Source organism: Diadema setosum, chromosome 7 (assembly GCF_964275005.1).
Source record: "Diadema setosum chromosome 7, eeDiaSeto1, whole genome shotgun sequence".
Lineage (NCBI taxonomy): Eukaryota > Metazoa > Echinodermata > Echinoidea > Diadematoida > Diadematidae > Diadema > Diadema setosum.
In genome coordinates, this window is record NC_092691.1 from 31674713 (window position 1) to 31692439 (window position 17727).

At 39.6% G+C, this 17727-nt stretch overlaps 2 protein-coding genes across 2 annotated transcripts; both read right to left on the reverse strand.

The window, feature by feature from the left end:
• Positions 1-458: 458 nt before the first annotated feature.
• Positions 459-4911, reverse strand: LOC140231276 (polyubiquitin-C). Its single transcript, XM_072311422.1, has 2 exons — positions 4764-4911; positions 459-3013 (listed from the first exon to the last, which is right to left on the reverse strand). Exon 2 carries the CDS (start codon positions 3004-3006, stop codon positions 1405-1407), a length of 1602 nt encoding a protein of 533 aa, XP_072167523.1. The 5' UTR covers positions 3007-3013; positions 4764-4911; the 3' UTR covers positions 459-1404.
• A 7352-nt stretch (positions 4912-12263) lies between these two features.
• Positions 12264-17270, reverse strand: LOC140230887 (actin-18-like). The gene is made up of 4 exons (XM_072311032.1): positions 17230-17270; positions 14953-15666; positions 13850-14016; positions 12264-12807 (listed from the first exon to the last, which is right to left on the reverse strand). The coding sequence occupies exons 2-4, from the start codon at positions 15638-15640 to the stop codon at positions 12652-12654; spliced, it is 1011 nt and encodes a 336-aa protein (XP_072167133.1). The 5' UTR covers positions 15641-15666; positions 17230-17270; the 3' UTR covers positions 12264-12651.
• Positions 17271-17727: the final 457 nt, after the last annotated feature.

The window sequence follows — 17727 nt, forward strand, 5'->3', positions numbered from 1 at the left end:
TTCTACACCACACAGCACTCACCAAAATCATCTTGTATCAACTCTCGCACAGAATATTTTCTACAATCCTTTCAAGAAGCTGGACCATGTACATGTACATGGTATGTTCACATGTTTGAAAAACAAGCACTGGTGTCAGCATGTGTGTTGTGTTTGTATGATGAAAATTGTTTTTGTGTAAGGAGTGTAAGATCAATATATAGCATGTAAATACATTATATCCCCATTGGACCAAATGTAGCTACTGCGCACCAAAAATGATCGAACACAATCTTTCCAAAATTGGAATGCAAACATTATTATACACACAAACATGCATACACACACACACACACACTTCCTCTTTTCCATGCAAACAAGGAAAACCAAATCTTCCAATGCACCAAGTACCGATGAGCACAACAAATCCACACCACAGTTGAGCATCAACGCACCAGGAACGAACATAGACGGTCAAGTAATATTATGCTGTGCGGTTACATTTATTCTCCTTGCGTTCACTTTTCTTGGCCAAGATTATTACAGAACATATCAAAAAGTATTGAAAATGGAATGAACTTAATTTGACTTACATCTCCAGAGGGTCATAATCTTGCAGTATCAGAACTTTCCTATCAAGATCACAGATATTTTTTTTGCATGCTTATCAAAGATCTACAGTGGCGGCGGTCAAATTAAAATTCACCATGTCAAATGCACACCGACAAACAGAGATCGGCCATTTACGTGTATATCAAAATCAGGTAGCATTCCATTATGTAGAAAGGCAATTTAGGAACAAACTCCTCACTGCAGTTGTATATTGCATGCATTTGAGTATTTTCCCCTCAAACGTTTTGCTTGAAGCACAAACAGTTTCCACTATGACTGACAAACAATGTTACCAAGTAAAAGGTTTCTTATGTCTCCAAAACCGAGGTGCAATTTTCTAACCAAATCAAGAAGAGTATTCCAAGCTCACATTTGGTATTCCTGTGTACTGCCTGTGTACGGTATATTGTTTGGAAATATAAAGAACCCTTTAATCTTGATAAACGCAAACTCACAGTTCAGTATTAAGCAGTCATTCTGTCTACCAAGCATAATGCATTCCCCAATGACAGCAAATGGAGAAAAAGTGACTCATTGCAAATGTTGTCTTATATCATGCTTAGTAGTTGCCCGTATCTTTTACATCACACTTATAAATACTTTCAAGATTGTAAGCATCAGCAATGTTAAGACTTTTGAAGCTGGTATATTTTAAAGAGCAAATATTTTCTCTATTGATCAACCTTTGCTTGATATATGTCATCAGTCGGGTAATGCCCAATAACGGGTGGTGTGCACTTAAAATTATAGTATATGAAAATTGATATGGGTCATGGTCATAAGTGGCTCTGGTTCAGTAGCATCTTGATAAATCTATTGACCCCCGCGAAGACGGAGAACGAGATGGAGAGTCGATTCCTTCTGGATGTTGTAGTCAGAGAGAGTGCGACCGTCCTCGAGCTGCTTGCCAGCAAAAATCAGACGCTGCTGGTCAGGGGGGATACCCTCCTTGTCTTGGATCTTTGCTTTAACGTTCTCGATTGTATCGCTTGGCTCAACCTCAAGTGTGATGGTCTTGCCAGTGAGGGTTTTGACGAAGATCTGCATACCACCACGAAGACGGAGAACGAGATGGAGGGTAGATTCCTTCTGGATGTTGTAGTCAGAGAGAGTACGGCCATCCTCGAGCTGCTTGCCAGCGAAGATCAGACGCTGCTGGTCAGGGGGGATACCCTCCTTGTCTTGGATCTTTGCTTTAACGTTCTCGATTGTGTCACTTGGCTCAACCTCAAGTGTGATGGTCTTGCCAGTGAGGGTTTTGACGAAGATCTGCATACCACCACGAAGACGGAGTACGAGATGGAGGGTAGATTCCTTCTGGATGTTGTAGTCAGAGAGAGTACGGCCATCCTCGAGCTGCTTGCCAGCGAAGATCAGACGCTGCTGGTCAGGGGGGATACCCTCCTTGTCTTGGATCTTGGCTTTCACGTTCTCGATGGTGTCACTTGGCTCAACCTCAAGTGTGATGGTCTTGCCAGTGAGGGTTTTGACGAAGATCTGCATACCACCACGAAGACGGAGTACGAGATGGAGGGTAGATTCCTTCTGGATGTTGTAGTCAGAGAGAGTACGGCCATCCTCTAGCTGCTTGCCAGCGAAGATCAGACGCTGCTGGTCAGGGGGGATACCCTCCTTGTCTTGGATCTTGGCCTTCACGTTCTCGATGGTGTCGCTTGGCTCAACCTCAAGTGTGATGGTCTTGCCAGTGAGGGTTTTGACGAAGATCTGCATACCACCACGAAGACGGAGTACGAGATGGAGGGTAGATTCCTTCTGGATGTTGTAGTCAGAGAGAGTACGGCCATCCTCTAGCTGCTTGCCAGCGAAGATCAGACGCTGCTGGTCAGGGGGGATACCCTCCTTGTCTTGGATCTTGGCTTTCACGTTCTCGATGGTGTCACTTGGCTCAACCTCAAGTGTGATGGTCTTGCCAGTGAGGGTTTTGACGAAGATCTGCATACCACCACGAAGACGGAGTACGAGATGGAGGGTAGATTCCTTCTGGATGTTGTAGTCAGAGAGAGTACGGCCATCCTCGAGCTGCTTGCCAGCGAAGATCAGACGCTGCTGGTCAGGGGGGATACCCTCCTTGTCTTGGATCTTGGCCTTCACGTTCTCGATGGTGTCACTTGGCTCAACCTCAAGTGTGATGGTCTTGCCAGTGAGGGTTTTGACGAAGATCTGCATACCACCACGAAGACGGAGAACGAGATGGAGGGTAGATTCCTTCTGGATGTTGTAGTCAGAGAGAGTACGGCCATCCTCAAGCTGCTTGCCAGCGAAGATCAGACGCTGCTGGTCAGGGGGGATACCCTCCTTGTCTTGGATCTTGGCTTTCACATTCTCGATGGTGTCACTTGGCTCAACCTCAAGTGTGATGGTCTTGCCAGTGAGGGTCTTCACAAAGATCTGCATGATTGGTCTGTTGAAAACAAAATGAGAAGAGGAAAAAAATCTCATGAAAGCTTTGCTAAATGCATGCCACGCCATGATAACAGTGAACAGAAAATAGTTTATACACAAACACACTTCTCTGGAACTTACTGGAAGTGGGAACTGTAGTAAAAAACAGAGCAGGTAGCTGACACACACACACACTCTCTCTCTCTGTTGGATAAATTAAGATCTAACGTTACCTGTGAGGTTGTGTAGACAGCTGGTTCCCATGTAAGAATTTTGTTAATTTACCAACCGTAGACTTACCAACTTTCACCACACACACAAAAAAAAGATTTTACTCGGGTCTAACATTAGGATTAGGAAGGTAGACTAGCGGGTCTACATATCACCTTTGACAAAATGCTACACGTGCACTGCCATCACCATCACTGTGCGGTGGTGTGCAAGTCTTCTTTGACAAGTTTCATTTTTAGTCGTTCACCTGTTCACACTGAATCACAGACATCCACATCCATTTTCTTTCAGCCCTTTCGCTTCATTCATCTTTTGATAGTGCCTTGACCTTTTTACACACGCTCGACACAGCCTTGTGGAATTGATTTTTCTAACAGTTATGAGTTATACTAGGGTAGGGTTAACCCCGGGACGCTCCGTGTACACAGTTATACACTGTGGGAGCGTCCTGAGTCAATAGAGTGCTATATCGGTAAGCTTGAAAAACATACACAGTCTGTCACAGATTTTCGCGCCTCCGTAAGTTTCGAATTTCACTAGAAAAAAACTTACTTTTATAATATACATAAGATTCTTATCTAATTCCTACCATACGTTCACCTTGTTCTTGTTCACACTGGTCCAATGATCTTGAAAAAACTTTTTTTTTACAGGTCCATCTCCTAGCTCCCCATCCCATTCACCATTTTCGAAATCAGTATGCAGTACACTGCGCACGTAAATATTCATGTGCTGGGCGGAGTCGCAATGCTTTTAGCCTTCTGACAAGGCCTGCGCGCGCGTACCCACCCAGAAAGCAACGCAGTATACAGCGAGAGGGTTTGCCACAACAGTATGATACGGCCTTGCCATAAAGCTACAGCTGTACAGATGAATTGACGGCCAGCGCATGCGCACAAGTTTCAAATCCATTGACTGTATAAGATGTCGTTCTCCCAAGTTCCTTCCGACCGAGTCGTATTCAACTCATCAATTCGAGCAGAAATGGAATATTTGCAGGACCAAAAGTTGAACGCAGTCAGTCTTCAACATTATAACTTCACCTGTAAGTCTTCATATTACAGAATTTTTGCGATTTAATATTGATATTTAGGCGCTATACTTCGCCTGTCATGATCATATCTGCTACAATGCGCAGCCCCAACACTGCGTGTTGGGGCTGGTCGCAGTTAGGGTAGGGTAGGGTAGATTTACCGACTTGACTCTACTGTCTACCGTAAAAGAATTTTTTTCGCTTATGTGTTTTTTAATAAACGTTCGTTAATAGGTACCGTTATTATTGAGGTTAACATTGTTTAATTCTATGGGCCAGGCATCATTGTATGGTAATGCCAGTCAGAGTTCCCCGCCCTGCGATAGATCATGTGATTCTGTCATAGTCCTGCCTGCGTGGTGTTGTCACATACAGCTGTACATTGCCATTGTACATTGTCATTGACTAACGTGAAACATTCTGTTATTCACTGCATACCGTGCCCGCGGTAGAGATGTGCGACAGAGCACACCTGAATAAATGAAAAACACAGCGTTATACTCACTTTGCACTGATGGAACCGACTGGCAACCTGAACAAGACAAGCTTATCAGATGAATAGAAACGATGTCCTGACGAACTGAACTTCGGAGCTTCTCAAATTTTCCTATGTCTGACGCGATCCAGGCGGGCTTGGAGTACTTATGCGATGATACACGCATATAATGACTAAGCAAAGATGGGTGCTATCCAGCTACGTTATTGGCCAATGTTGTCACATGTCTTTTGTGTCCGTTCGTGATTGGACAGTATAGATAGCGTGTGTAACTATGGCATATGACGTCATAATTGAGCTCCCTGTATCTTGCGCCTGTTTTTGCCAGCATCATTCTAGCATGCTGCACTACGCAGCCGCAGTGCATGTTGTTTCGTACAAAGATTAGCAAACAGAAGAATGGCACATGATACAGAGTAGGCTACAAGTTTAGTACACTTTGCTGACCGACTGACATGATACGTTTTATGCAATTTCAATTAAGTACATGCCCTGTGTTCAAATTTTAATTTACATATTCATATTTTTGTGATGAGATTTTAACCTATATGCAAACCAATCAACAATTGAACGTCATTGCTAGGATTTATGAAATACAAGTTCATTCCCATTATTCTTTCTCTCGAGAAGAAATGCACCAACAGCTCATATCAATTATGACATTTTTTTTTTTTTTACTAGTGGGGACAAGAAAGACAGGATTTGCCGCGATAAAAAAAAAAAATGCTGCGAATACACTGTAGTAAAATAGCAAGAATCTACCCGGGATTCTGGAGCTGGAGAGGTATCAGGATGGATACTTGAGATATAGGTACCTACGCCAAATTGTTTTTGTTTAGGTTAGGTTAGTTTTTTTTTTTGGGGGGGGGGGTTGGGTGGTGGTGGTGGTATTTTCATTTATTCATTTATTCATTTTTGACAATTTCATCCTCGGTGTGGTAGAAGTTTCATTCAAGATAGAGAAGTTAAATTTCGTGGATTTTTAAGTTTCGCATGTTTTTGCCGAATAGTCGATGGTGGCAACCCGAATCATAGTGATGTCATCAATTCAAAATGTTCTTAGGTGTGGTGGGAAAAAAAAAAATATAATGTCATGTTTTGGATCTATTCGATCCAAGTAACCGGTGCACAATCCTTTCCCTCCTCAAAGTTGTAATGTCCCCAATTACTTAGGATTCAATTGAAGCACGATCCTGCACATCAATGCAAACGAGTTTTCTTTCTTTCTTTCTTTCTTTTAATTTCATGCCAAAGATTATACTAGAGGACGTTAAGTTAAAGATTTGCATTTAGGCCAAAGTGGGATTTGTAAGCCACCTTATCGTGCCCTTTCATTTGCGTAGTTATCGAGTTTACATGTAACTCCGATAATCCATCATTTTTCTAATTTTAGGGTCGATTCAATGAGGTATATGCCATTCCGCTTTGGTTTATTCCATTCATCAAAACTTCTAGCTTTGGACAAGGCACGGTTATGAAATTCAAACCAAATTGTCCATGCATTTAATAAAGTTAAGGCCTGCCGCGGATTCCCATATCTTATACATTTTATGGAACTGATTGAAGCATTGAGCTACTAATGATTGTAGTTTCTCACTTCAGACTACAGGAATTAAAAGGTGAAAAAAAAAATCCACCTCAGTGTCCAGATCAAAAACAACTTGACCTACAACCATGGCCATACATGCAGCTCCAGTAGACCAGGGAACTGCCATATTGTTTCCAGCCCCTATGATGCATGCCCTACCCTGACGCCCTTATTGGTCGCTTGAGAAGCGCCCATCCGATTGGCGCAATTGCAAAGGCCCTTGTGACTCATGACTTTTTTTTTTTTCTTTTACAGAGAACTTTGTTCCACTACTCTGTGGGAGTGTCGTGTGTACTCGACTGTTTTGTTTGTATTTCGGAACGTACTAGAATCGTCCAGTTTCAAAACGAATACTTAGTAGACCAGGGGGGCGTTTCATGAAGGAACTTGTCGGATAAAATGTCCGACAAGTCAATTATATCCGACAAGTTCAGAGAAATCAGCCAATCAGACTAAAGAATTTCTCAAAACTTGTCGGATATAATTGACTTGTCAGATATTTTATCCGACAAGTTCCTTCATGAAACGCCCCCCAGGGCCCCGTTTTATCAAAAGATAAAATCGATTTTAAATTTCCTTACCACACAGTCTGCCATAGACTTACAGTTGAAATCAACTTTATAATCGATTTTAACTCTTCATAAAACAGGGCCCAGCCTGTAAGTCTATGGCAGCCTGTGTGTTAAGGCCGGAATTTAAAATCGATTTTATCTTTCGATAGAATGGGGCCCGGTTTATTCAGTCTACAATTCCAACCACCATTATACATATCTATCATAGACCAATTCGGTTTGGGTGCTGTTTGATTATTATACTTAATGCATTTCAATACTTGGAACACATAATATGCATATCGGGCAATATTTTTATTGTCGGGCAAGAGTCGGGCAAGGGTCGGGCAAGTTATTGTGTTTGGTTTTTTGTTTTTTGTTTTTGGTTGCCAGGAACAATCGTTGGTATCAATAATGCATTAAATTTGAATAGTTAGTCAACTGGTGTACATTAGTAAATTGCTCTTAACAGTACTGTTGTGCAATACCATTCGTTGGTCAACACGAGACATCGGTATCTGCTACATCATGTATTTGTTTGAGTGAAAACGACACACAGAAAAACAAAATTGTGTTTTGGCCGCTGTAAAATACTCTCACCACTATCAAAGCTGATTGCTGGCATGAAGTGTGACACCGTGGATCCTATAGCCCTAATAGGGAATTTTGAATGAACAAATTTCTAGCATCAATATTATGAAATAGGGGGCAAAATTACCTACATAATGTAGGTCTACCGGTTTACTTCATTCATAAGTTATCTAATGCGCATATAGACACAGCAATGATTAGTGTCGTGAATTGATAAAAAGTCTAAAGGCATTTGACTACACTACTTTGGTGTACAGCAGGATGAATGAGATTATCGCGGTCCTCCGAGGAAATTTATAAGCAATATGTGATGATTTATTTAGTTGTTAGTGAGTCGGCATTTTGCTCAAATATAAGCTATGACCAAACATCAACAATAAGCAACTGGATATACTGGCCCCTTTGTAATTACCATGATACAGGCGGCTCGATTCGACTCTCTGTAGTCTGATCATTAATTGATAGAATCATAATCATATAGATGATGGCTACGGTGGATCATCAGGAAAGGGCAAGACCGTCACATTACAGCATGGGGATCGTGTGTTGAGAGAAGGGGGTAGACTCATTAACAGCCTAGATTCATGAATTTCCTATGTGGTATAAAGAGAATGATGATAGTGTGAGGATGAAGACACATGAAGGCACTAGGATTATGTGTACACACACAAACACAAATATGTGTGTAGTCATTATAACGATTATGTAAAATATATGACTGTATCCATGCGTATATGTGTCTGTGCATCTGTCTGTATAATAATAAAGCATTAAGTTGCCACAGCCCCATGTCGAGCAAGAGAGCAAAAGCCAGAGACAGACAGACAGACAGACAGACAAACAAACATTTTGCATGTTCAGCAGGCATCCTTGCATAGCATGTTTCTGATAAAATCTTCCATGCAGACATTATTAGTGCTTTAAGTAGAGAAACGGGATAAAATGAAAAAAAAAAGGTAGGCACCTACTCATAGAAGAATTATTACACACACACACACACACACACACACACCTACACACATGCATATTATGTACAAACACACACACAATCAAATATACATAATGTACATGTATATCAAATTTGCACAGCTGAGGGGCTACTTTTTCGAGGCTTCCCTGTATTGAGTAAATAACAACATCAGGTGGCATATATAGGGTCATCACATATTGTATTGTTATTTGAATTTCATTTCCTCTACTTTGCCACTTGTGACTGTTTCTGATGGTGATCATTTTGGATGAACAAAACTTTCATAGAAATACTGGTCTCCTCTCTTGCAAAACCCATCCTTTTTAAAGCCTATTTGAAAATGATAGGTATTAGCAAAATTACTCATCACAAAGTGTGATTAAAACTTCAACCTTATCATGTACAGGTGTTGAGCAACCCTCTTACTTTACACATCCTTTTAAAATCATTGTAAGATATGGAAATCTCATCAGAAGTCCAAATTTTAGACTATCAAAATAAATGAATATATACATATACGTAATATACATCATTATGTACATACATAGGTACATAAATTTAAAAAAATGATAATAATAAAGAGAGACAGAAGCATACACTCATAACATTGACAATGAAGAAAGATGCACAGGAAATGACACATAAATGAATATTGGCTGGATCAGAAATTTGAAAGATGCCATAGAAAATAGCGAATTGTTTATTTCAAAAACAGTACTGCCTTATACAGAAATTACATCCCTAAACGTGTAGAGTGTACTTTGCTTTGCGCCAAGCCGCGTTACTCTTGCCTCATGGTTATGGAACTGATTAAATCAAAACGCTGATAAAATCCACTGTGATTAATCACAGTGTATTGTGAAATGACAGAATTCCAACAAGGCACACGTCAGTCCACACATTCCACGGTTGCTTTTGAGGTATCATTCAGGCAAGAGAGGAAATTTCGGGTTACAGATGAGGCACCAGGGGCGGATCCAGGAATTCTGTAAAGGAGGTGGGGGGGGGGGGGCCTTGACAAAATTAAAGGGGGCATGCAACCCCTCAATTTTTTTTTCTTAAAAAAAAAATAACAACAAAATAAAGGGGGCACATGCCCAGTGTACCCCATCTGGATCCACCACTGAACACTCTGCATGAGTCACATGAGTCATAAAATTTTAGAATGAAATACAAATAAAAACTTACCTTCTTAACTGCATTGGCAACTTAAGGATCTGATATATATTTAGCAAATCTGACGGTTTTGATAATCCTGCACCCCCCCCCCCCCAAAAAAAAAGATGAATAAATATATAAAATGAATAAATAGATAAACAGTGGTATTTGACCAAAACAGGGTGTTGGCAGAGTGATCATTTAGATTATTTTCTAGCTGTTAAAATTTGTGTCTCACTCAGCAGCCAACCAAATCATTATAACTGAAAAGTTAAAGAAACTGAAACCGATACACTGATTTCTTTTGCACTCATCTTTTCTTCTTTTTTTCTGAGATACAAACAATTAGTTATGTTGTATGATCTTTTGCATTATACTTCCGGCAACATGACAAAAATCACATTGCCCTCCAACATGTGTATAGAGGTCATCTGTCTTTTACACAGGTTTGACTGTGATATGTTCATGTCAATGCTCTTGTAAGGATGTTCACAGAAGGCATACTTCTGACAACATATAAGTTTGCAAAAAGAAAAGAAATTCAGCACCTGTTCAAACACCTTTGAGATTCAAAGGATGCTACCAAATACAGTGATAAGAAACACTAAGCATTTATAGAACTTACATGAACAACTTGTCATATTCACAGACATTTCCTGGACAGTGTTTCAAAGGCAAAACTAATGAAATAAGACTACTATTACTAGTCGAGGCAAAACCATATTGAAAATGGCACGAGACAACTTAGGTTTGGCACATTGCTGCACATCTTGTATGGAATTGCCTCATACGAAAAATTCATGATTCTGTCATGTTCCATGAGTACAAGTAATACCAGATGTGACTGAGTCACAATCATAACACATATTATAAATCAAATAATCAAAAATTGATGTTCTAAAAAAAAAAAAAAAAAAAAATCCTTGAATTTAGAATGGATAAATAAAATAAATTACAAAATTAATGCATGTAAATGTTTGAATATTTGATAGGTTGAATGAATTAGGACATATGCATGTGTATATTCATATACATACTGAATTGACAGGCAAACATTAAAATAATACCATCACCATTACAATGTTTTGACATGTATATGCTGATAACACACTGCGTGTCTAGAAATCTACTAACATTTTGAGAAATTTTTTATTTTCCTTCGGCAGCACTCACAACCCTTCAGATGGAAATTTACATTCTGTTGTGTTAAACACATGAGACAAGTAAGTAAATTACACATAGTTTGCCAACTAGCCCTTTTTCAGACTGGGTACATCGGATCACCTACTGGCTATTTCACAACCTAATACTAGTACCCTTCTGGGTATATTTACTGTTAATCAAATATTACACTCTTGAAATGAAAACAAATATCCCCTCCCCCCTCAACAAGGCAGGTGATTACTCACATCCCACGTTCTTCTACTCGAACAACCATGCATTATACAATTACTTCAGTTTTCTTGTCTTGACTGTGCTGTTGCACAGGAAAATCCTGTACTACTGTACGAAAAAAAAGCGATGCTTATTGCATGGCTTTACAGAAAAAAGAAGAAATAACAAAAGCAAAACAAAAAACTGTGTGCCTACTTTACAGCACATAGTCCTGTTCTTAATAGTGGTGACCACCTCCAGTGGCTCTAGATTTGCATCATTAGCTGAATCACAACAATTGGATGAAATCACAAGGGACAAACATTCCTCCCATGTTTAGTCATGATGATATTCCATTCATCACAAAGCAAAATCCACATAAGACATTACAAATAGCCAACAAGGTGGTCTTAATCAACACTGGTAAAAAACAACAACAATCAAACAACAAATGATTTATTAATTAAATAGTTTTAATACATCCACTTCATACCATGTATTGAGCCAGGCAACATTTCATTGGATACCAGAATGAAATGCCCTTCATTCAAAAGAGTTGTTCATTCTTGCACTTAATTTTTTCGTAAGGCAAGAGAAGGGACATAAGAACATGCTCTTACATTTCAGTTACATTGTACTTTGAATAGAGAACTTACATCCAATGCTGCCTGATAGTTCCTATAAAATATTCAAAAAAGCACATGCCTTGTAAGACACGGACACAGACTGAACACACAGACACTACAATCGTAAATTTCCAATTCCAGTTGTCTAATGCTTCATCAATTTTTGTGTGTGCTTGATAAGAGTGGGGCAGTGAAGCTCTGAAATTGAAACTTATCTCAAGAAAGAGTGCTATAAATGGTATCGGGGTACATAGAGCAATAGATACCAGTAAGCAAAAGTTGAGTTGCAATAATCTTACAGGAGACTGAATGTCAGTAAGCCATCAAACATATCCTATTGGAGCTGAAACTGCTGGTCATGAATTCCTTCAGCACTATCTTCACTTAAATTCACCATGACTTTGTAAAAATGAATAAATAGCCCGAGTCTTATGATTAAAGTCATAACACATTGGCCCAAATTCACGAAGGTGGTACAAATGAAACCATGGTTTAAACCATGGACAAAAACCATGGAGCGCTAAATGTCGCACAGAATATTTCGTTACAAAATAATCATTTCATCAACAAAATGACTGATTTCGTAACAAAATATTCCATGCGACACTTGGCGCTCCATGGTTTTTGTCCATGGTTTAAACCATGGTTTCATTTGTACCACCTTCGTGAATTTGGGCCAATTTGTATCATTTCATCCTTATGCAGATGTGTTCATGCAAGCAATAACATGTCAACGGGACTAAGGCAATAGTTTAAAGTGGTCTGCTGACTTTAATTCTAATGATTTAACCCATTGAGGACGAGTCCCAAGTATACCCAGGCAAGTGTCTATTGGAAATGTGTATTGAGGCAAAATCAGCCCGTCCTCAATGGGTTAATGACATCCGAATGGTCACAATGTTTCTGTCATATTTGTGCAATCTGTGCCAAATGTTTACAGATCTGCTGATTTTGTGCCACTGCATTCCACTGCATTTGTGAGATACCATGTTCCCTTAGGAGTATCTTCTCCTCCATATGGCCAGAATCAAGAAACAAGTTAGTAGGACAAACACTTCCGCCACAAGATGTTCTCCCCAAACTCTGCATAGTCCTCTTTTGTGATCCAGTGATGCCGGAATGTTGGAAGACACGCAGCCAGGGAACCGCCAATCCAGCTGGCATCCCTTCGGAATGGAGGAGCGATGATACGAACCTGTATCATCGATGGGTGACCAACGAAAAATACACACACAAAAAAAAAAAACAAAAAAAAAAAACAAGGAAGAAACATTACATGTATTTTATACTCCAGCTTCAAACATTTTGAAATAACATATTTACTTCAAATGAAAGTATCTGATTTTAAGTCTCTTTCACATTGATTCCTTCAATTGCATATTGATATCACGCACAAATTCTTCTGAGAGTCAAGTTTTTGATAATTTCAATGCGTGGCATTCAAGAAAACATTAGTCACTAAAACAATCTATCTAGGTCAGGATCTTTGTCATTGGATACTGCTATTTTGTCATGTTTTAAATCACTCTACTTATAATTAGCATTTGGCATTCTTGAAATTTCAGCAAAGTTTGTTCAGTGAATATAGTATAGCAAAATTAAGGCTTCAAATTTTGAGGCAAAAGTTTAACCCTAAGAGTTAAGGGTCAAAGTTAAGGGTAAGCAACATAGGGTTTTTATGGATTTTTACTACTTAAACTTAGCATGTGAATTTATTTTGACATGCCTACCCAGTTTACTAAATTGTACTGTAAAATAACGCATGGTCTTGTGGAAAGGCATCATTGCTATAACTTAACTCTCCAAGAATATCTCCAAGAATCTTACAAAATGAAAGATGGAAGTTACAAAATGAAAGATGGAAGTTAATCTGTAGAAATAGAAGAAACAAAATAGATTTTCCTGGATGCAGGAATTAGATAACAATTTAAAGTCACTGAAGAGAGCAAAAACAGCAGAGCTTCTAGGTAAATTGTATCCATAACAGTCTACTTAACTTCATAATATGCATTGTACATGCACAAAAATGCAGATACAACTCTGTATCTCAACTCACTTTCTTTTACACATCTGTTTATCATCAGCATGTCACTCAAATCCATGCATTCAGAAACACAAACTGTCAACTGATTTTAGAAATACATGATTGTTCCCTTCAACCTAGTGCTACAAAGTATGAATCAAAATCAGTGCTATCGGCAGGTTTCATCCGATGTGCTCATGATGCCGAGACTTACCCCACAAGACAGATAATCCGGGGGCCTTATCTCCCATGCTAATCTCTCCACCAGCCCAGGTAACATAGTTGTGCCACCACACAGCATGACGTGACGAAAGTAGACAGGCTCATACTCATCCTCCTCGTCAGTGAGGTACACAGAGCGCTCGACACCTGTGTGGAAACCTGATTACAACACACACATAAGCCAGAGAAATCATAAACTTCAGTACAAAACATCTGAAAAGCTCAAAGACGACTATAACTCATCTTCGATCTTCGTTGTTACTAAATCATCTGAAACGGAAAGTACGAGATTGTGCTTTCTGATAATTTAAGATCACTGTATGATACACATACTTCTTTTGTAGTTGCTAAGACATTCTCCTTTTCCATGTATACAGACAATTGTTATATTTGAAGTTTCTACACTCTATACAGACAAAATCATCTAGATGAATATAATATTACCAGAGTGAACATATATTTCTTTTTCTATTTTTTGTTGCTGATGATCTTATAGACACTACTTGATATCCACTCAAAGATATATAGATTTAACAAAAAACACCTCCACCATTAAAATCATCAGTGGACCCAAATTACATTCCAAAATTGTTATTTCACTCCCAAATTAAATCTGATGTACACTGTACAGTGTATGTGTGACACACTTCCTAGTCAAATCATTTTTTTTTTTCAAATGATTAATCAAGAGAAGCACACCAATGATTTCACAGGAGTAATATTTTTCCTTACTTTGCCAGCTAGTTAGTATCTGCATGACTCCATGATGACCTCTAAAAATCTTTTCTTATTTCATCAAAACTATCAATTAAAGACCCTGTAATATTTAACTCTAATCCGTTTCATTTATTTCTCCCTTCTCTGGCCAGCAGCTGTTTTTGGGCGGCCCTCTACTATTTTTGTGGTTATAACACTATGAACAGTAAATTTCAATCACATTTTATTACTTTGTTGCGATTTAAACATGAAGAAAAAGGCACACTAACAAATTTCATATATAGCTTGTATGAAACATGTTTAAGTTCTGAAGACTAGGGAGAATCAAACTTCAGATCTCCATTACTTTGGTTTATTAAATCCATTCCTCTTAGTCACCTTTGCAGCATTTTCCTGGATGGAAGAGCATTTCTCCAAGTTGTTGCCCAATCAATTCCAAGTCCTTCTTTAAATCTGAAGCATCGCCCTTAAGGGGTGCAGTCCGAACTCTGCCATATTTGCACTTAATCTCCTCAGCTTCAGTGTCGTCCACTTCTTGATTTAACTCAGTGCATAGCAACTTCTTTGTGTACTCTGTTAAAGTCTGTCCTCCAAAGTTTAAGTCCATGTATCCGTAAGGAGGTATGTGACCTTCATGAACAGTGGATACCCATGATGATGAGTGGCCTGAAGACAGTACGATACCTGAAGCCAAGCCGACGGAATACAGGGCCATCAATGGCTCACTCGCGAGGTAGAACTCGGGAACAGCAAGCCGCTCGAATGCAAATTGCACCAGATTCCGTCTGACCTTCCTCTCGAGGTTTGGTTTCTCGACCAGGAACAGGGGCTGATCTGTGCCCGGATCAATTCCCAACTTGTGCTCGAGGGCATGGCAAGCAACTGTGGTATATTGGTCCCAGTTCGTTACGATGCCATCTTCTACCATCGGCACACCTGCAGCAGGACTGCGATCAGAGAAGACTTCACTTGTGTCAAAGACTACATCTGGATGCTGCTTGTGGATGTCACCGAATCCAACCTTGGTACTTCGACTTCCAATATCAAGGATCACAGGTTTCCTCATGCTGTGAGTTGTGACTCTCTCTGCATCTGGAAAGATAAACAAAATAGATTTAAATAACCCAGAAATGTATTTCTTAATCTTTTTTTCTTTTTTTTGCAACATTTCATTCTATTGGTATGCAACATGGTAACCTGCAAACTAGATACAATACATGTATGTATTATATCTTCTTCCGTTCAGTTTATTGATTAAAGTCAACCAAACATTTACTGACTACAATTTGTAGTTTCGAATATTTGCCAGGTGTTTTGTTTTTACCATTTTCCACAGTACCGGTAATAAATTGTTTGTTTGATTGTTTTTACATTCTCATCACTTGATAGCAAAATATCCAAAGCGGAGGATCTAACATAGGTTTTATAGTATGATTATTGTACTCGGTATTACAAGGGTATTAAAAGGCAGGATGAAAGGAAAATTACAGACACCACAGACACTTGCTGTATTACTGATGGAGGGAGGGGGTGCCGATGTTGAGGTAGGCCTACTGGTAATTACCCTTTTTAAGCCACGCAAAGAAAATACATCGCACGCACTGAAATGCTGTTATTTCACTACAGAGATTCAGAATCAACATGAAGGTCATGATATTCGAAACTGCAGTATTTATGGCATATTCGAGGCAAAACTTACGCGAATTTGTTTCATACTTTTGGAATAAACAAGCTGCAGATCCCAAGGGTGACGATAGGTGGTGCTGGTGTTATGACACCCTCAATCAACATCTGTGTACCATTTTCACACTTTACTATTACTATTCACAGTAACTACATGCAGCCACTGTCGCTTGTGCTTTGCATAGCGGTCTGGTCAGGCTACTATCACAGTAGTAGGATGGGGGGTTGGGTGTCCGGACACCTAAAACTCTCGCGTACTGACTTGCTTATTTTACTTTGAATACGCATTTATGCACAGCTCCTCACTGACAAACAATTGTTTAGGTAGGCGCGTCATTGTCAAACCAGACGCACTTTACAGTACACGTCCGGTCCCACAACCTGTCCGGACACCCAATGCAATGACTGGGTATATCACTCATCATCAGTTACACAGAGCTACCAAGTCTCACGCATTGTGAGTGAGACTCAAGCATTTAGGGTCTGTCTCACGATCTCACGCATGGCACCCATTTTTCTCACGCATCGGGAGCACAGCTTAAAGGATTAAAGTGAGAGTTGCAATTGAGGGCATATTTCCCTTTTGTCTTTCAAAATAAGTAAAAAATAGTCATTTAAGTATGCACCAGCTTACACCATTAAGAGCTAAAAATTGAAAAAGCTCCCTACCGTGGGAGGGTGGATACCCTTTCCCACACCCTCCCCTCTCTCAGTCGCTTCGCTCCCTCGCTCATGCACACGCACACGCGCCGAGATGCCGAATCATGAAAATCTCACTCATAAGAATTTTTTTGAACTTGACATCTCTCTGGGACTCTGGTTACATTACAACTGGACTTGATAATCATCATCCTAGGTCTTTTCTAGTTATGAGGAAGACCTAGACTAGAACACTTATCATGCTAGTACAACTAAAATTTAACCATGTCAAAAATGACATCATCAATTACATCATTTAACAATACAACTTACAGTAATTAGATCTAGATCTAGGCCCTATACCTTCTTCTTCTTCTTCTTAGGTAATTTACCCCTCCGGTATTCTGAGATGCCCCTCTGACTCTGAGATCTGGTGTTATCCACGTCTGTCAAATTCGAATGAGAATTGAAGTGTTTTTCCTCGAGATTCAGTATCATTCAGATCCTTTTGAAGGTCTAGAGGCAGATGTTCAGTTTAAATGTTTACACTTAACGTTACAATTGCAAATCCCTACACAGGATAACACGCGTGGGACATAGCCATTTGCATAGCAAGTTCTTACACACGATCGCTCCGAGCACGCAGTGCACTGTGCACATTACAGCTTTGATATGCTGGGACTGTCCACAGCTGTCTGGATTCTGGCCAAGAGATGGCGCAAATCCTCTGGATTTCACGTGCCAGAATGCTATCCTAAAAATGTGCGACGGTGTTACCGGGGGCCCGAAGAAATTATTATCATGATACATGAAGCGTTTTGGTCGGATATT